The 19,920-nt window shown below is 51.7% G+C and overlaps 1 protein-coding gene across 1 annotated transcript in view; it reads right to left on the reverse strand.

Moving 5' to 3' along the window:
- The window catches only part of LRRC75A (leucine rich repeat containing 75A), a 59,453-nt gene extending 39,614 nt beyond the window's left edge, over positions 1–19,839 (reverse strand). The window contains exon 1 of the mRNA XM_048324428.1: positions 18,987–19,839. Within this exon, the coding sequence (XP_048180385.1) occupies positions 18,987–19,250 (264 nt within the window). The 5' untranslated portion in view covers positions 19,251–19,839. The remainder of the gene's footprint in view (positions 1–18,986) is intronic.
- Positions 19,840–19,920: the final 81 nt, after the last annotated feature.

Genomic DNA, 19,920 nt, shown 5'->3' on the forward strand with positions numbered 1-19,920 from the left:
CTGTGCAAAACACCTCATCACAGCTGCTCCCAAATATCCCAAGAGCTGCTGTTTTGGCTAGCACCTCTTCTCAAACTCCTTTATCTCCACTAAATTCAGGGCAGCATCCTGAATTTCCAAGCAGGGAGGTCGGTGTTGTAAAGAAGGGAAGGATTAATGCAGTGTTGCATCCATCACCTGCTCCAAGTTATCTGGGAAAAATGATTCCATGAGGTGAGATCAGTGTGGGGAGGGAGGTCAGCTCGGAGAGAGGGGTGGGATGTGACTCAACCCCACTCAATCCCATTTTTCTGGATGGAGGACACATCCTTCTGCTCGACCCTTTATGAGGAAAAGTTTCACCACTTCCTTCTACTCTTCCCCAAAAAGATTTTTGAGGCAGGAATCAATTTCTGGTTGAGAGAAGAGCAAAGCACCCCAAAGGTAATGATGTTCCAACACATTTTGGGAAAAAGCAGACCTCAGGCACACAAAGATGCCCGAATTTGCACCTTTGAGGAGGGCAGGAAGCATTTGGGAGCTCAGCTGCAACTGGGCAGCTGTGATGGGACCAGCACATCTGGATGGAGCATCACAAAACCACCCTGGGAGCCTCCACACAAACCAGCAACCGCTCCTGGTGTCCAACCCACCAGGCTGGAGTAAAACCAGAGTTTAAATATGTGGGGTATTTTCTGTTTCACAGAGTTAAGATCGGTTTGGGAGCCACAAATTGCTCATTCCAGCCCTGAGCGAGGGTGCAGTGAGAGCAGGGAGTCGATGCTTCAGGGAAGGAGCAAACACTTCCCTGGCAGACTGACTCAAATAATAAATGGTGGCAGCTTGAACTCCCTCCAGGAGGCTGGAATTGGAGGGACTTGGAGAGCTGGATTAATGGGCAGAGATGTGACGCCGCCATCCAGATAATAAACAACCGAGGAGAATTGCAGAAAAATGCTCTTTTATTTCACGCTGCCAGGCAAAGGCAGGGACTCCAACTGGAGCTTGGCCAGACCACAGTTAAAACTTCTTCAACACAGTGGATGTAGCCTCAGCTTTCCTGGTTTACAGAGCCAGTGGGATCCCAGGAAAAGCCTGGAAATGCTGTTTGGGTAAGGTGACTCCAGGATTTGCTGTGAATAACTCAAACAATTCCTATCCACCACTGCCTTTAACACAACTCTTTGCATTGGGCTCACCAAATATGATCCACTCATCCCTCCTCAAGCAGCAGGAGCTGCCCACATCCTGGTTTTCCATCCAAGCCAGGGGCTGTGGCTCCAGCTGGGGCTCCAGCCCCAAGCCAGGATCCTGCTGGCCACACAGAGGCTGCACCAGATGGCTCCTGGTGGGACTTGTCACTTCCTCCTGCTGCTCCCAGACGGATGGGTGACAGCCCAGCCCGCCAGCAGGCTCAGCCCAGAGGCACCAGAGGCTCCTTAGAACCCTCCCAAGGAGAGTGATCCCACCAAGTTTTCCTCCTGCAAAGGGAAGAGGCAGAAAAAGCTGCAGGTCTAAGGAGGGTTTGAGCAAAGCACAACTGAGGGGTCACTCTTGCATCCCCTCAGTTCCCAGGAGCCAGTTCCACCCAGAGCCCCCCACATTCCCTGGCTAAAACCCAAAGAAAAAGGTTCATGCATCACCCCTGCACGACACCCACCCCGTTAACTCCAGTCTGGCTGCTGGGCCTCCCATTCACAGCTCTGCAGTGAAGCATTAAAAGAAAATATAACCAATTGAAGCAAATCTGCCATTTCCATCCTCCTGTGTCTGCCCAAAGAACTTCCTAGAGCATCCCAGATGCTGCCTGGAGTATCCAAACCACAGCTCAGGAGCAGAACTTCAAATTTATCATCCCTTTTGCCCTGTGACCTGTAGCTCTCAGGGCTGCAGAGGGAACTCCTGCCCCAGCACGGGGCTGATTCCCAGGATCAGTCCCAGCCTCGACCACACTGTGCTGCCAGCTCCCAACTGCAAAAAAAACCCCAACTTATTTTCACTCGCAAAAGCCTTCTAGACCTCTGCTGGAAAATGGACTTGGAGGACAGGCTGCCTATTATCTCCTGTCAGGGAAGGAGCCAGAGCTGTCACCTAAGCTCAGTCTACTGTCATTCATATGATGATAGTGATTCATCCTACCCTAAGATAGCTGGGCTGACTCAGTCCCTGGATGAGGTTGTCTCTCTCAGTTACCTGCCAAGAAAAGCCCCTCCAATTAGCTGATCCTAGACATTCAATGTTGAGGCAACTGGAGCAGGAGAATCCCACTCGTGCTGCTCTCACCTTTGTTTTCCAGCACAGCAAGCGCAGAGCTCTGCGTGGTTTCTGTGCCCGCTCTCCCAGCCAAAACCAGCCCCATCTGTTGTGCAGCTGATCACCCATCAATATCAGTCAGATTTTTATGATTTGCTTCAGGCCCCCATGGTTTTTTTGGAGGTAACCCAGGGCTCAGACAACTCTCGTCCTTGGAAGGTGACAGGAGATGCCCGATGGCCACTAAAGACTTTTATTTGTGCATGCAGCTCTTGTGCTCACAAGCAGTAAACACACACAGATCTCTGAAATAAGTATTTACAGGAACAAAAGAGAGAAGCAGAACTGGGGTCCTTGCAGGAAAGGGGAAGAGATTCCCAAGTAGAGGATGGCACTGTCAGACGGGGAGGAATCACTCGCCCTCATAATTTCCACTGCCTGTGAGAGACCGCCTCGGTGTCTGGGCTTGCAGCAAGTGAACGGCTCCTGGTACAAGAGCAGCATTCCAATCACACAATTCCCTGCTTGGAATCCCAGACCAGGCTCCCCACACCCACTCCAGCTGATGGGAGCTGTTGGATCAACACTGAGCCCACAAGAACTTGGTGCAATCTGCACCTCATCCCCACCTGCACCTACAGCATTCCACGAGCCAGACACCCCTTTTCTGCTGGGAAGAGTCCAAAACCCCTCCCTCGGATGGCCCAGCCTCAGCAATGAATCAAAGAGGCAGCAAGGCTGGTGCTGCCAGTCCATCCTCCCACCCATCTGTCCTCCCCCGGGTGACTCCGTGTGCCAGCCACTCTCGTTAAGCCGTGGGAAAGGGGCACGAGTCTCACGGGTAATTCAGGTTCTGGAAGTTCAGGGAATTGGAAGGGAAGAAGGAAGAGGCAAGGGAAGGAGCAGGATTTGGCTGTGGAAAGCCCTGCATGGCAGCAGAACAGATGCTCTGAGCTGGGCCAGATGGTCCCCAGCTGCTGTCAGGCAGCCTCTGCCTGGGACAGCAAGAGGACATGGGATCCTCCCAGAGCTGAGGTCTGGCTGATGGGATGGAGGATGCAGGAAAGATCAGCCTCACCTGGCTCTGGTCTAACAGAGCAAATGAGAGACTGGGAGTCCTCACTTCTCACTCCTCCCTGCTCTAACCCAGCCACCTTCTCCAAATCACCCTCCCTTCACAATTAACACAACACTGCATGAGCTGCCAGGCTCTGCTTAGGAGGGAATCAGGATTTGTTGTCCTGGCCCAGCAGCTGTGACCACAAGAGACTTCAGGAGGAGGCCAGCGTGGGTCTCCTGATGTACAAAGGGTGAAAAGCCCTCTCTGAGCCCATTCTGATCTGCTGCTCCCAGGAGCAGGCAATCCCAGAACAGCCAAGTGAAACAACACATTTGCTTTTTTAACCACTCAAAAACGCTGCTTTTGATGGCCCCCCTTTGCCCTCCTCAGCCAGCAGAGCTGTTGCAATCCAACGATGGAGAAAGAAACTTGATAATTTCAGGGGATTGATAGGTGCAGCCAAAAATTCTGAGGTGGGGATTGCCCACACTTATCGGGGGGGGGTTGTTTTGAGGCACAGCTCTGCCCAGCCCTGGGAAACATTCCCACACCATCCCAAGGCAGTGAAATTCCCAGAGAACCTGCAGCATCAATAATGATGTTCCTGTCTCACCTGGAAGCCTCCTGGCACGCCCACAGCAGGCAGAAGAAATCAATCCATTCCTGCACACACAATGAGAGGCTGCAACCCAAGAACTGCTGTCCAAAACCTGCTTCCATTTCCAAGCCCTGAGCTGATTATTATTGCATTAGCCACGAAGAGATGCATTGTTAACACTCAATGGATGCTAAACTTTGCTTGAAAGGAATGGAATTTCGGGGTGGGAGACTGGAGGAATGCTTTGGGATCCTTTAATAGGTGCTGGAATAAAACCTCAGATATTTCTGATACGGAAAATGAGCATCAGTGATTCCTCATCACAGCCCTCTGCCAGAGTTATTCAAGGGAAGTAATTGAAGGCATCTATGAGAGGCACAAATATTCAATTAACTCTCCAAGCTGGCTGCTGTGGAATAATGTGAGCATGACAAAAAGATAATTTAAGTGAACAAATTGCAGCTGACTCCCATAAAATCATGCCAAGCCTTTTTTTTTTCTTTTTTTCTTTCTTTGGGCCATTTACACCATTGCAGGAGCAGAGGGAAAAAATGGGTTTGGATCAATAGCAATACCTGGATATATCAAAATCCAGGTATATCCCTGTTTTTTCATCAGCAAAAATAGTGGAATTACTCCTTACAGCTGCCTTGCTTCACTCAGCACAAGAATCTGGCTGAGTATGACAGCAGGAATTAAGAGATTTTGCAAGGTAAAAATGTAGAGGGAACAAGTTACAGAGAGATTTTAGCTCAAAGCAAAAGAGGAGGAAGTAGGGCTGAACTAAACATTGAAATAAAAGCTCCCTGACCCTTTTTTGCATTAAAATTTATCCTCAGGAACAGCCTATTCCATGAAACCACTTTGTACCTTCCCAACGGTTAAAAGGGAATTCCAGCAAAGGAGAAAAACCAACCCAATCCCACAGCACCAAACTCGTTTTCTGAATTAAGACAAAGCAGCAGGAGTGGAATAAAAATAAAGGTTTTCCCAAGGAAGCCAGCATCACTCAAGTAATTAACATGGACAACATGAATTTCAATTCTTTCATTTGCAAATCCAGCATCTCCAGTTAATCTCAAGCATGGACAAAGTCCATTAATGAAGCAGATTCCTGTAATGGGATTCAAAGCAATGGCAAATCAATGCAGAAAAAAACTAGTGTGATTAAATAATCCACACTTTGCATAATAACACCAGTGCTGTGTGATGCTGCCTGGTTATGTGGAGACAAATCCCAGAGCAGCCTCTCCTGAGCAATCCCAGCAGAAATACCCAGTGAGAAAATCAGACTGAGGTGGGAAAACCACCCTGCTCAGGGGCTCTGGGGTGAAATCCATGAGCCAAGGGAAAATCTTCCTCACACTCCATGGAACCTCTCCTGGGCAGCCCCACAAACAGCTGGGAGTTCCCCAAGTAGCTGTTCAAAGAGTGAGGGAAGGTGATCTCCCTCAAAATCCTTTCTCAACCCCTCTGGTCTCACCCTGGGTGCCTGGCAGGGCCCTCCTCTCCAGGAGATGCCAGTCCTGGAATTCAGCAGCCCCTGGCAGGACCTTTCCTGTGCCTTCCACTGCCAGCTGGGATGTATTTATTGACAAACACTGATCCCAGCTCACCCTGTTTCACCAAACCACTGCCTTTTTTGTCATCTCTGATGTCTCCCCCTTGAAAAAAAGGAGAAACTGAGTCACAGCAAGTTAAACCCCCATCCCCAAACTCACACTGCTGCCCTCACCATCCCCATTTCCAAACACCTTCAGCCAGGAGGCCACAACTCTGCTCTCCTCCTTCTCCTCTGGGATATCTCCTCTCAGGCTTGCCAAGTCAGAAAACCACTTAAATACCTGATTAACTACAAGCACATGTTTAAATCCCGCTGGGGCCAAGGGGGTTGGATTAGCAGAGCACTTAAAACAGAATTTGTTAAGCAAAACTTCTTTTTCCTCCACCCAATTCCCTTCACAGCGGCACAGGGAAGGACTGGGACACCCCAGAGTGAGATGCAGCTCAAGTGAGCACTGGAAGAAGCATTTTGCACAAAATCAGGGAATGAGATCCCAGGGAACACAAGCTGTGCCCTCGAGAGCTAGCCCAGAGCCAGCCAACCTTTCCAGTAAGTGCCATTAAGATCCTCCTCTTCATTTCACCACACTCCAGGCTCCAGAAAGGCCAGAGGGTGGTGGCTGAGCCTCAGTGATGGGACAGATTAACCCAAAAATGGCCTGAGAGCCCCCGTGCTTGGCTGACAAGAGAAATCCACCCCAGGTTTCCCCGGGGGTGCTGAACAGACACAGGCAATAAACAGCTTTGCTGCTGTGCCCTGTCCCTCCTGCCCTGTTTGTAGGGTCTGGGTCCTCTCCGAGGGGAAGGGGTGCTTTCAGCACCCCCAAACCCACAGGACCCCCACGCCAGGCAAGGAGAAGCAGGAGCATCCCTCCTGCTGGGACAGGCAGGATCACATCCAGTTTTCAGCAATAAAAGGTGTCAACCCACCACCCACCCCCCAACTAAAATCGAGTATTTCTGCTTTGTTTGACAGCCAGGGCCATTAAATTGCTGTTGTTGATATCCCATTTCCCAGCGGGGATGCCAGAGGATCTCGGGAGGATGAGACACAAAACACACCTTGGCCCAGGGGAGCTGTGCCAGGGAAATCCAGCCTGTGATGGATCTGTGGCCCGAGGGATGAGAAGGAGCCGTGAGCTGCCACTCTGGGCGATGAAAACCACGCCTGGAGCTCACTTTGCAGGAGAGGGCTCCATGGAAAACCTGCTGCTCCCGCTGCTGAGTCACAGCTGCTGCGCAGAGTTCAGTGCAGGCTTTTCCTTCTCTTAGCACTCACCGCTCCCAGCCTGGAGTAGGAGTTTCCTGCCACCAGTGGCTTCCACCCAGCCCTCACTGTCGGGGTGAGGACCAAAAGACACCCAAGAACAAGGCAGAGAGCAGCTCCAGAGTGGGAATATCAGCAGAGCATCCATGTCTCCATGCCCTGGGCTATTCCCTTAATTCCTCACAATGTGACACCACCCCAGGAAGTGTCCCCAGAGAGAAGCCTGGAATGCCACCGGTAACAGAGCACCCTGCTAATCCCTCCTGCTTCCCCGTGGGTGGCTGAGCTTTCCTGGGAGCACCAATCTGGGTCCCATGGAATGCTGTGGCCACAGGATATTCCCACAGGTGCCAGAACAAAGCCTTGTGGCCTGCAGCTCCTACTCCCAGCTCCGGCACTGCAAGCCCAGAATATTTCTTTTCCAACTCCAAAATAGCCACCACTGATATTTTTTACACCAGCAGCTCCTCCTGAAGTGAACAGCAGAGGAAGGAGAACCCCAGAAGCTTTCAGGACCCAGAAACTCCTTAATCTCATTGCTCAGATCCAACCACGGGGCTGAATAATCCCTGAAAGCTGATGCGGGATGATGAGCTGAGCAAGAAGAAAAGCCAGGATGACCTCATTGTGCTGAGCCTTCCCTTCCCTGCTCCAGTCCCACTGAGACATCCACAACCCCGGGCTGGAATTCCTCAAATGGCCACAAGCAGCTGATTTCAATATCATTAAAACATGACTGGTTTTGAGCTGGTTTTAAAGTGGAGGAGCCACTGGTGTGTGGGGAATCAGAGATGTGGGTGAGCCACGGGGTGGCATTTAGCACTCAGTGACACCAATCCAGCCTCGGGACCAACCCCGAGCCAAGAAATGCCAAAAATTCATGCCAGGAAGGAAGATTCCCTTTTTGCAAGGCACGAAACAGGAAGAAAAAACCTTGGTTTTCTCTGAAGATCCCACAGGCTCATCCAAAATCACCTCTGACAAGTAAATAGGTTGGGAAAAGCTCTCTCTGAGAGCCAGGCTGCCAGGCAGACTCAATCTATGTTATCTTTTCCCTTTTTACTTTATCTTCCCTGATGTGCCTGCTCAGGAAGAGATAAGGAGCAGCTGCTCGGAGCCCTGCTTATGGTTTTGCCACTTCTGTGCACTTCATTCCTGTTCCTGGGAATTCCCTGCTTCTCTTCCCCTTTGCCAAGGGGATGCTCAGCCTTTCTGCTCCTCCATTCCCTCTGCAAAACGAGCAGTACAGAAGCTTTTCCCTGGTAAAGAATCTTGGAATCATTTAGGGTGGAAAAGCTCGAGTCCAACCACTATCTCACCTCTAAACCCCACATCCACACATCCCTTAAATCCCTCCAGGGATGGGGATTCCAGCATTTCTCTGGTGGGATAACCAGCATCCTGCTGGCTCTGGGATGGGTCAGTCAGAGCTGAAACATCCAGAGATGGAGCTCGGTCAGCACTGGGTCCCACCAGGATTTCGCATGCGTCATTCCCATCTTCCTGCAATCAATGGAATGATCTCAGCCTGTGGGAATGGCACTGTATTCCTGCCTTTGGGAATATTCCAGACTCCTGTATTTTTGCCCTCCTCCAAAGGGAGGGCACACAAGCAAACACGAGTCCTTGAGGAAAATAAAGTTTGATTTACACGCTGTGGCAACAGCAAGAGGTCTTTTTTTTAAAAAGACCTTTCAGGAGAGGAGTTTGGCTGATTTATTTTCTTTCAGGAGAGGAGTTTGGCTGATTTATTTTCATTGTGTTGGTGGAGAACAACAGCTGACAGGCAAGAGATGAAAGCACCCCAAGCAGAGATTCCTGAGAATTTCAGGGAGTTCATCTCATCCGAGAACTGCTCCACATCTAAAAAAGGATGGAGGAGTTTCTCAGAGCCAAAACTCACACTGCACCGTGCCAGCTTCTCCATCCTCCTCCTCCTCCTCTGGACAGCACCAGGGTGGGAAGGAAAACAGAGGGAAAACCAAGCAGGAGTTCAGGAAAAGCACCGAAGCTGCTCCTGTATTGCAGTTCAGCCTTCCCACTGGATGAGCAGTGCCATGGATTGGAAAGGCAGCTTTGGGATGTTCCTCCCCTGCCAAGAAATGCCAGGAATTCCTGCCTGGAAGTGGTACAGTTCCAGCAGCTGGTCCCCACGTGGGAGCAGGGCCGGGATGTGCTGGATGCCGCACACCCGCGCCCGTGTTGTTTACAAGGCACTCAGGGCCTTTACAGGGATGCAGACATCCTAAAATCCAGGAAAACCTGGAGGCCTGGCAGCTCTTGGAGCTGCTGACACCTTTGTTCTACAGCAATGAGGCAAGAGAGAAGAATGCCATGGAAAGGACTGGATTTTTATACTGAAAAGGAGATGTGGGAGAGCAGATGTTGTGCACGTCCAGCTGAGACACTTCTATCCCTTCCCAAATCCACAAATCTTGCAAAGACTGGCTTGGCTTGGAAGGGACCTAAAAATTCATCTCATTCCACCCCCTGCCATGGGCAGGGACACCTTCCACAGACCAGGATGCTCCAACCTAGCCTTGGACACTTCCAGGGATGGGGCAGCCACAGCTTCTCTGGGCATCCTGTGCCAGGGCCTCCCCACCCTCACAGGGAGGAATTCCTTCCCAATATCCCATTTAAATCTCCCCTCTGTCAGCCTGAAGCCATGGCAGCCTGTTTGCATCACCCAGCCTGGTGATACTTTGTGGTTTTGGGGTACCTGGTGAAGAGTTCCACCTCTAACCCAAAGAGAGGATGAAAAGCAGAGTCTCAAACTCAGCGGGGACAGCAGGAACAGCTCCACACCTGCAACCACCAGGGTCCTGCTGAATGCTCTGAATTCCCCTCCAAAGGCACCCCATGCAGTCCAGCTGTATCCATCCCATCCCTGCTCCCCGGGCAGGCACTCTGTAATCCCATTAAACAGCCTGACAGCTTGGGAATGGCACACACGCAATAAAACCTCGACTTTGGCCTCTGGAGGAGAGGCTGCCAGGTGGCCCGAGGAAGGGAACTGCTGGGATGAGGTTTTCCTCTCAAAACACCCACAGAAAAATGGGGAAGGGAATGGATGAGACCATCAGCCTGGGGAAATTATCCCAAATTTTTCAGGGTGGCTCAAAAGCCTCCCATTTCCCATCCTGAGACTCAGTCAGTGCTGTGCTCTACATCAGAGGGAACTGGGAACCTTGTCCCTGATTTATATCAACAAAGGAAAGTCAGTTTTGGGGATTAAAGGAAGAAATGAAGCCTTTCCCATGTTTTATGCCATGCTTGTGTGTTTTGATTTGCAGCATCAGATTTTTAGATCTGGTATTCGGTATTTTGGTTGGAAAATAAAATCTTTGTAGAAAGTTTTCATAGTGACTTCCCTGTCTGGCCCCAGGGGATTTGGATGCTCCTCTGAGGATCCACCTTGGCATGTGCCTCCAAACTGGAGGGATGTGAGGTGGGATCCTCCCAGCTGGCTCGGTCTCTCCAGAGCAACCCAAAAGTAAAGGGTTTGGGCTCATCAAAGTGACCAGGAAATGCCCAAACTTGCTGAGGAAGAATTAAGAAATGGGCTGTCCAAGGATTCAATTCAGTGACATTAAAATTCAGTTCATGCTGCTCTATAAAATAGCTTTAAACATTAAAATACACTTACTTTAAACCACCCAGATTTCAAACCAACAATTTAGGATGACGCCAACCTCTGGTCAGGCTTTAATACTAAAATTTTATGATTTATTTCATTTTAAAGAGCTCCTGTTAGCCCAGGTAGGCAGGACACAGCTGCCAATGATTTTAGGGAAGTCACTGCTAAAAACACAACCAGAAAAGAATGAAGTGCAAACACAGCTTTTGGGAGGGTCTGGTTCTCTCACGTGGACAAAGAAAACATCTTAATTTCAGTTAATTCAAAGGTTGCACTCCATGATCTTTTCCAACCTGAATGATTCTAATTCACTTAGTCCAGTTTAACACTGAATTCCAGCAATGAAAAAATCAGGAGTACAAAGGAGAAATGCACATTTTCCAATCTGCAAGTAAAACTGCAACCTGAGAGAGCAAGATCTGTAATTATGGTGACCAGAAGTGTAATTCATGATGCACAATTAATTCTCCACTTAATGAATCAACCAGTTTTAAATGCCAAATGTGTTTTGAGACATTTGCTTTGTCTGCTGTCTTATCCAGCATATTTTGAGTTTATTAACTGATCAAAGACCATTCAAAACCACTTTTCTGCTCTTTCAGTTTCTTTCATTTCTATGTAACTCGAGCCAGAGATACGAAAGGATCAATTATTCCTGTAAACCCTAAATTCACCATTTCCCACCAGAATAAAAACACACAAATTTTCTCACCCAGCCACACAGCTGCCTAAATAAATGTCCCCAGATACACCAGGCTCCCTCCTCAGGAAAGGAAGTATCCAATTACACCGAGCAGGAGCAGCTTTTTACAACCAAACAGGAAAACATCCTCTTTCTTACAGAATAAACCCCCCAAAAAAATCCTACCCACAAAAAACTGGCTGCTTAAATCAAGATTTAAACCACAAAAAAACGGCTGCTTAAATGGAGATTTAATCCAATCCTGGATGATTTTGGCTGGATGTAAATCATGGGTGTAGGTCATTCACACTCTCATCCCAAATTGCTTCTCTGCAAGCCCAGCAAGGCCACAGAGACATTTGGGAGCAAGATTTCCCCCATATCCCTTCTTCTTCCAGTGCTGGAACAGAGAGAACTGTATCCAAATTGATGGATAAATGGAAATACATGGCAGGATTCCAGGATGAACCAAGGCTTTGGGGCTCTTTGGGCAGGTTCCAGTCCTGTTTCTGCAGAGATCTGGGCTCCACTGCCCTGATTTTGGGGAGCTCAGGCTGAACCAGGGCTTGGGGTTTGTTCAACACCAACCAAACCTGGGCTAGACGCTGCAGCAGCTTCGATTCATCCCTCGTGCAGGGAATTGGGGCTCTTTTATCGAGGTCCAAACCCCCACACCTCCTGTATTCCAATTCCCTCTGGAGGTGGGGATGCCCCAAATCCCAAAGCTGTCCCCACAAGGAGCTCTGTGCTCCGTGGGAACGGGGACAGAGGTGTCCCAGGAAAAGCCCTCAGCACATCCCCGGCCAAAACAACCATTTCCCACTGCAGGCTGCTCTCCTTCCTCAGCAGCCTTCGCTTTCCCCTGCTGGGATTTCATTCCTGTGCCAAGATCTCGGCCTTGGGGAGGGTGGGGGTGAAGGAACAGCCCTGCAGAACAAGGCGGGAATTAAATATTCCCAGCTCCAGAGTGGGCTCAGTTTAAGCATCTCCTGGGACAGGGGAAGAGGCAGCTCTGGGAATTTCCCAGACATGGGATTGGGGCTCCCAGGCACAGATTGGCTCAAAGCCTTGTGCCTTTCCATCAGGAAAATCCAGGGAATCTCTGCACTAAGAGAGAAGGTGGCACAGGAACCACTCAAGGAGGTTTCAGTATCGTGTTTTCCAAGCTCGTCCTTGGAGTGGGAGGAAGGGACAGGCAGAGCTCGCTCACCTCAGTGTGTTTTGCATGCTGGGAGTTAGAAAACAGAACTTCGCCTCCCACAGAGCTGCAGGTCCTGTCCCTCACATCCATTTCCTCATTTTCTGTGGCTAAACAGAAAGCAAGGAGCTGAAAAACCCAGGACACAAATCCCCATCCTCCAAAAAAACCCACACGCTCCAGGCTCTTGCTCCAGGCTCCTGCTCCAGGCTGGTCTCTCATTAACCAACCTTCATTCCAACACAAGTGCTGTTAGAATTGGAATTAATATTCCAGTGCCCCACTGAAATCTCCTCCAAATGCAATCCCTGAGCACTCATGGATGCTGCACTGGAATGGGCAGCGCCAGCAGGAGCAGAAGGCCTGGAAAGCTGCTCAGAAACAAATCCCACAGGCAGAGGGGATATTAAGGGACTGAGATCAGCAGCCAGCAGCAGGATCCAGTGCTGGGGAGGAGGAGACCTCGAGGAAAACCTCCATGGGCCAACAAGGATTTTGGAACCACTGGAAAACACAGAAATATCTCATAAAGAAATTCCCCCAGCAATATCAAACCTGAGCCCTGCTCTGCAAAGCAGGACAGCCAGAACTCTGGGAAGATTATTGGGATATAAAGAGGCCCTAAGGAATGAGATATCCACTGAGATACCCAAAGGCACGAGGAGGAAGGCAGCTCCCACCCCTTGGCTCTCTCCGGAGCTGGCGAAGCTCAAAGCCTCCTCGCACAAAGGAAGTGCCTCTGACTTTGAAAGACACGAAGTCTGAAAGATAAAGAGTCTTGAAAAGATCTGAGAACTCTGGAAAGCTCTAAGCAGTTCCTGCTCTCCAAGCAGCAAGGTCAGAGCTGGGAATAATTGGAGCTAAAACCTTCAGCTTGGAGAGGAATGGAAAGGACAATTTGCTTTTCCTTTTAGAGGCAAGATGAAATTCACCATGCAGTGATCTTTCCTCCAAAATTTGAAAGAGAAGGAGGCTGAGACACACACGCAGAAAGAGAAATGGAATCAGGCATTAAATCATATTAGGCTTTTGGCCAGGACCTGAAGATGTTGAATACTAAAGAAATTCCACATCCCTTGTAGGAGAACGAAATGAATATTAATATAGAACCACCTCCCTTAGCTAAGAGCAGGCCAGAGCCACAAATCCCCCAACACATCAAACCCTAAAGCTCCAATACTCTGAATTTCAGGTGCATCATCCCCCACTCCTGCCCCCCAAGCCCCCTGCACAGCAGCACAGCCCAGATGCCAGCGCTGGGATGTGCAGGGAGGGCTCTGCCCACACAGCCGTCACACCCACGCGCTGGCAGGGAGAGGAGACATCCTCACACTCTGGGCTTTCACAGTCTGAAGCAAGATAAAAAGGAAAAGAGGAAAAATAAAATTAAAAAAAGGTGCATGCCAGGCTGGCTGCAGGGCTGGAGCCCCAAGCTGCTGCATTTCACTTCAGGTGTGAAAACAGCAGAGCCTGGGGGGGAAAAAAGACACATTCCTGCAATTATACAAACAGAAAAAGTGCTGAGCAGGGGCTGAGTGTAACAACAACCATGAACTTCTGCCAGCTCTGAGATTTCTGCCTGCAGTGAGGGCACAGGCAGGAGCTCATTCTCTCTTCCAGATGCCCACAGCACACAGCCCAGCCTAACCCAGCCCAACCCAGCCCCCACTTTATGATTATCCCCCCTCTCCCCGCCAAGACACATTTCCCCCAGGAGCAGCAGCAGCAGCCACCACCTTCCCGGGGGTTCATGACATCCAAGGCTGCCTGGACAAGCAGGCACAGGACACATCCCACTGGGGATGGGAAGGGAGCAGCAGGATGGGAAGAAGGCAAAGATGCTGCAAGGGAGCAGCAGGGCAGGGTTTGGGAGCACGGAGGGAACAGCAGAGACCCTGTTTGGAGCAGGAGACACCCCACCACTGCCAGGAGCGTTTGTTGTTAATACCTCCAGCAGCCTAAGGGTTAAAAAGAATTGTGGGGAGCGCTGGTGGGGTTTCATCAGCAGCTTGAAGCAGAGGAAATGAGTGTTCACCCCAAAGCCACCCCTCTCAGAGCAGGGTTACCCAACTTCCACCCTGCGGTGCCCGGCGCTGCAGCCAGGGCAGCTCCCTCCCTCTGCCCAGCCCCACTTGAGGAAAAACAATCCCAATCCTGCAAAACTCCTCATCCCTGTCTTCTGCTGGCTGGGAGGAGCCCAGAGACCCCAGGCTGGATCACCTCTGGTGCATCAGCTGGTCTGAGCAGGCAGGAGAAGGGACCAGGAATTCACTTGTGGGGCAAACACAACAGTGCTGAGCTCCTCCAGCATTCCTGGAACACAGGATGGGTTCCATGGGAATGCTGCTCCAGGGCCAGGAGCAAGCACACAGTGGTGGCAGAGTCCAGCCACGAGTCTTTTTAATGTTTCCATGCAGCTCTTGTGTCTCAAAGGAGTCACAGGAGCCCCAAGTGAGCTGTCTCCATCAGTATTTTTAATTTTTTTTGGTGTTTTACCATTCCCGCTGGCCAAGCCCCCTCTTACAACAAAGATATCCATCATTAATTAATTAAACATCCCTGTGCCACACAGTTCCCAGGCCCTGCTCAGGCTGTGCCTTGTTCCCCACAGCTTCTGGCTGGAGAATCCAGGGCTCAGCCTCAGGTGGGGTAGGGGGACACCTGCACCCACAGCAGTTTGTGGGATAAACCACAGGGATCACGGGCTGGATCACAGCCAGGAGGGGGCTGCCACAGGCTCTGCACGGCTTGGTGGGCACAGAGCTCATTTGCTCCCAGCCCTTTCCTGCAAATGGGATTTTTTGGTGGTGTTTTTGCCCATTTGGGGCCCTGACCCCTCTCCCCTGCCCTCCACACCCCAGCAGTGCCCACCTCAGGCTGGCACAGCAGAGAATCCACGTTCCAAGTGCTGCAGCTCTGCCATACCTTGGACCTTCTCATTTGGCCTCAGCACCCAGGGATTTATTGGACACTTCGCTTCCTTTTCCCCTTTTCCCCATTTAATCCCTGGAACTGCTGCTCACCTGCCCTGTGCAGAGGATGCTCAGATTTGCTGGATTCCTCCTCCTCCCCTCTCCCACCAGCCCCCAGAGCAGCAGCAAAAGCTCCACGTAGAGCCATAACCAATGGCAAATTCCTGGAGCGCAACGTAATGTGCTGGGAAGCGCTTCCCCGTTTCACTTGGGAAAAGCGATCCCATTTGGCAGCAGGGAGGAGGAAAACACGCTTTGTTTTACAAATCCTCTCCCCAGCAGGAGAGACACTCCCAGAATTTAATATACTGACACTGCTTGGCTGCCTCAAGCACTGAAACTCAAGAGTATGGCGGGGGAAAAAAAGAAGAGTAAAAATAAAAGTGCCATGCTCTGTAACGTTAAAACCTATCCTGCTCTGCAGCTGGTGGTACTGGGAATAGTGGGGCTGGAATTCTCCCACCTGGATCGAGTGAAGGGTCTGGAATGGATTCCCATGGCTCAAGTGCTGGACATGCTGAATGAATTCGTTTTGTAGCCTCTCCCTGCAGCAGCTCCTTGTTGGAAAGCAGAGAAGATGCTGCCAGGTAAACCTAGGAAGTCACTTCATACAGATAAATTCCAAGTTATTCCATGCAGGAATTACTTCCATGGAAGGCCAGCGGCTCCCTCCAGGTGACCAGCAAGCCTGAACTCCAGCCTCAATCAAATTTTAATTCTTTCAGTGTCTTTCCACTGCATTTAAGTGCCAAAAGCATCCTCCCTCTGCAGCACCGTGGGGATGGCTCAGGGGAAAACACCTCAGCCAAGGAGAGCAGCGGGCACTTGTTGGGATTTGGGGGATTTGGATTTTGCAGTGTGGGGTTTGGACTCCAGAGCAGAAAGAAGGAAAAAGAAATGAGGATCTGTGTCCCAGGAGCTCGATGTTAAATCAGCCTGGCTGTGCCAGAGGAGCACAAACCCTTTGGAATGGCTGCTGGCAGCAGGAATAACAGGAGTGTTATTTTGAGGGCAGGCAGTGGGATCAAATTGCCTCCACACCAGAGACCACTGCTGACCTCTGTGAGAAGCAAAGTCTGTCTGCTGTTCGTGCTTTTTATCGTTTTAAACAAAAAAAAATCACTTTGTATCTCAGTATTTTAGAATTGTTTGCAACTCTCAGGCGTTCCCAGGAACACAAATTAATCCTTACAAGAGCCTAGAAGGAAAACAGCATCGCTCCAACCTCAGGGGAGGGAGAAGGATGGATAAATTTGGAGAAATCCTAAAGGCCACAGTGGACATTGGTGTCAGTGGAGGGGCTGGGTTAGGGTTTAAAATTCGGGATTGCAGCCTTGCCCTGATTATCACACACAGCTTTTGTGGGAGCAGGCAGGAAAAAGCCCCCCCAACCTTGTCTTGCAGGATGTCATGGCATGGAGACCTGAAAAGACAGAGATTTTCACCTCTGGCCATGTGCTCATCCTGCTCCAAAAAAAATGATGGAGCCCCTCCACAGGCAGGGATGCTGTCCCCCACCCCTCAGCAGCACGCTGGGCTGGCCTCAAAGCCTGCTGAAGTCAGTGGAAAGGCTCCCAGTGACCTAAATGCCTGGGATTAAAAAAATTCTCAGCTGAGAGCTGGGCACCAGGTCACTGGGTTTGTCAGGAATACCCCAGTTTTGCTGGAAAACCCTTGGTTTTACAGTAGCAACTACACAGAGCAGCCACAGACACCCTAAAAATGGCTCAGGGAAAAAAAATCTCTGCCCCACCAGGCTCATCCATCCACCTCTTTCCAAAGGGGGAAGCTCATCCTTCCCCCCAAATCCTCACTTTCAGGCTGAGATACTCCAAGAGCTCAGCTCTGGAAAGCTCCTGCCAGAGTGGGAACAACCCAAGTGGCCCCTTGGAGCCACCAATGCCCCTCTAAAACATCTCCTCCCCAAATCCAGCTGCTGGAAAACCACCCAGCAGGCAGGATTTGTTCAGTGGGGCATCCCACATTCCCTCCCTGGAGGCAGGGAATAAAACCACCTCATTAAAAACCTGCCTGGAGTCTATTATAGTATCTGGGACAAAGCGTTCTCTATTTTGACACTCTAAGATTTATTTTATCAGAGCAAGCTCTTCAGAGACACTCACTGCCAGAGATGTACCTGACTCTAACAGGTTCCTTGCTTCCCCCAGCAGTTTAAGATGAATTTTTAGCCTTTTCTTCCCCTCTCCAGCAACCAGGGCTCCCCCGTGGTCAGGTTTGTCATTAGGGCATCCACGGTGACCCAGCCCAGCTCCCTCACTCTGCACTATCAGAGGGTGAGGACAGACCTGAGAAAAACCAGTCTGGAGCCAGGGAGAACTTGGGAGTGATTTGTGGCATTTCCCAGGCCCCAAGGTTTATTTTTTGGGGAGGTGTTTGAGATAAACACCCTCTAAAATTAGCACCTGTCCTTCTGCCAGCTCCAATGGGCTGCGGCAGCGGTAAAGATTTGGCGTGGCTGAGAGGGTGCAACATTTGGGCTCTGATCTGCTGCCCAACTCTACCCCCACGGCCACACAGATCCCAAATGGAGAAGTCTTTGTCCCAAGGAATTGTGCCCCCAATTCCCAGAGAGGCGGCACGTTCACCTCAGGAAAAGTATTTTATCCCAAAGTTGAAAGTGGTGAGAGTTTTCCATAAAAAACCCACCACAAATCATGTGAAACAGTTCAGATTTCTCAGCTGGGTTGCTCCAAAGATCATCCTAAACCTGCTGGGCATAGGGATAAATGGAAGTGGGCTGAATGGATCAGGGACATGCCCCAAACTACACATCCACTCGCTAAAAAGTTACCTGGGCCAAAAGATGGGGGAGGAAAAAATGCTAACAGCAAATCCCAAACACAAAATCCCAAAAGAAAACCAGACTGGACCAGCTGTGCTTTTCCATGGCCAGACCATAGGGCAAGAAAGCAGCTCCCGATGCCCAGCAGAGACCTGAGCAACTTTTCCCCAGCTGGCAGAACTGGTTACACCGAGCTGGAAGATGGATCTGCTTTGGGTTTGCATGGAAAACTCGCTGTTCCCCAAAGCCCTGCGCACCCCAGAGCCTTGAAAACGCCCAGCACTCGGGTGGCTTTTATCAGCAGAAAAGATTAAATGCTAATTTGCCTTTTCTGTTTGCTCACAGCAACTTTCCGTCCTGTTGCTTCCCAGCTAATGCCCAGCTCAAACAGATTTCTCAAGGCAAAAGGTCTCGGGCTCCCTACAATTAATTCCCCACTCCCCCAGAGCGTCTCGTTTCTCCCAGTCAACACCAGCAAAACTCCACCACGCGACTGTTGGCGTCAAAAAGAACGAGATAAAAAAGCAACGCTGCCAACTCTGGCTGCTTCTGAGCCAGGAGGAAAAGAGCTGATTCTCAAAAGCTGCCAGCTCCAAACTGCCTCGGCGCTTTTACGGAGCTGCTCGAAACACCAAACTTTTGGAAAGTTGAGTGGGAACCACCTCGAGTAAGCTAGAAATCCCAGAGCTGTCGGCGCCAGCGAGGAAGGCAAGGAGGGAAAAATGCACCCGGCAGGGTTTCCTCGCTGCAGACAACGCGCAGCACCTCCCCGGGGGTATTTCCCCCTCTCTGACACCGTGACCACCCCGCAGCTCCTCTGCCACTTCCCCAAAATGACGCCACGAGAGTCAGACCCGCAAAAGCGGAGCGTGGCCCCTGCTTGGGCTTCCCACAAAGCAGGATAGGTCGCTCCCACACTTTTCCCCCTCACCGCAGCCGCCCTCCCTCTGGAGGAACCCGCCCATCCTCACCTGCCGCAGGTTCTTCAGCAGCTCGGTGGCCTCTTCCTGCTTGCCCTGCTTGACCAGCAGCAGCATGTCCTGGATCATGCAGATCCGCCGGTGGTACGGGGGCAAGCTGCCGCCAGCCCCCTTCCCGAACTTCTCGCCGGACTTCACCACGAGGGAAGCGAGGAAATCGCCCCTTTCCCTGGGGGCCGCCTTCTTGCGGTGGTGGCCCGGGGGGCTCTCCCCGGCGCTGCCCGGCTGGCAGCCCTTGGTCTGCTTCGTGCCCATGGCCAGCGGCTCCCGCAGCCCGGCGGCTGCATGCAAAGGGAGGGTGGCGAGGCTGGGGGGGCACAAGGGGGGCACAGGGGGGTGGAGGGGACGCACGAGGGGTTAGGAGCGCACAAAGGGGTTTGGGGGATGCACAAAGGGTTGGGATGCGCGGGAGGTCCCGAGGATGCCCGGGAGCTCCGGGGGGGGTGCGGGATGGGGCCGGGGGGGGTTCAGCAGAGGGGTCGCTGCCAGGCGGCGGGGCGGCTCCGCTCCCGCAGGCGGAGGATGGGGCGGCTGCGCCCGGCCGGGAGGAGCCGCGGCTCGGCCCCTCGGCTCCGCTCCATCGCCGGGAGAGGCAGAACCGCCGGATCCGGGCAGCTCCGGGCGCTGCGAGCGGCGGTGCCTCGGCGAAGCGGCGGCGGCTCTTCCGCGCAGCCTCCTCCCGGTGCCGAAGGGTCCCCCGGGGGCTCCCCCGGGTGCGGGGGGCGGTGGCCGCGGCTTGGGGGCAACTGTTGCGCTCAGGGGGCTCCCCCGGAGGCGGCGCGGCGCTGCTCGGCTCGGCCCGGCCGGCTCGGGGTGCTCAGAGCGGGGAGAGCCGGGGGAGGGCCGGGGGCGGGCACCGTGCACCGAGGCAGGGCTTGCGGAGGAAGCCGCAGCCGGACGGGGCTCGTCCTTCCTTCCCCGCGGG

The sequence above is a fragment of the Corvus hawaiiensis genome, chromosome 20 (assembly GCF_020740725.1).
Source record: "Corvus hawaiiensis isolate bCorHaw1 chromosome 20, bCorHaw1.pri.cur, whole genome shotgun sequence".
Lineage (NCBI taxonomy): Eukaryota > Metazoa > Chordata > Aves > Passeriformes > Corvidae > Corvus > Corvus hawaiiensis.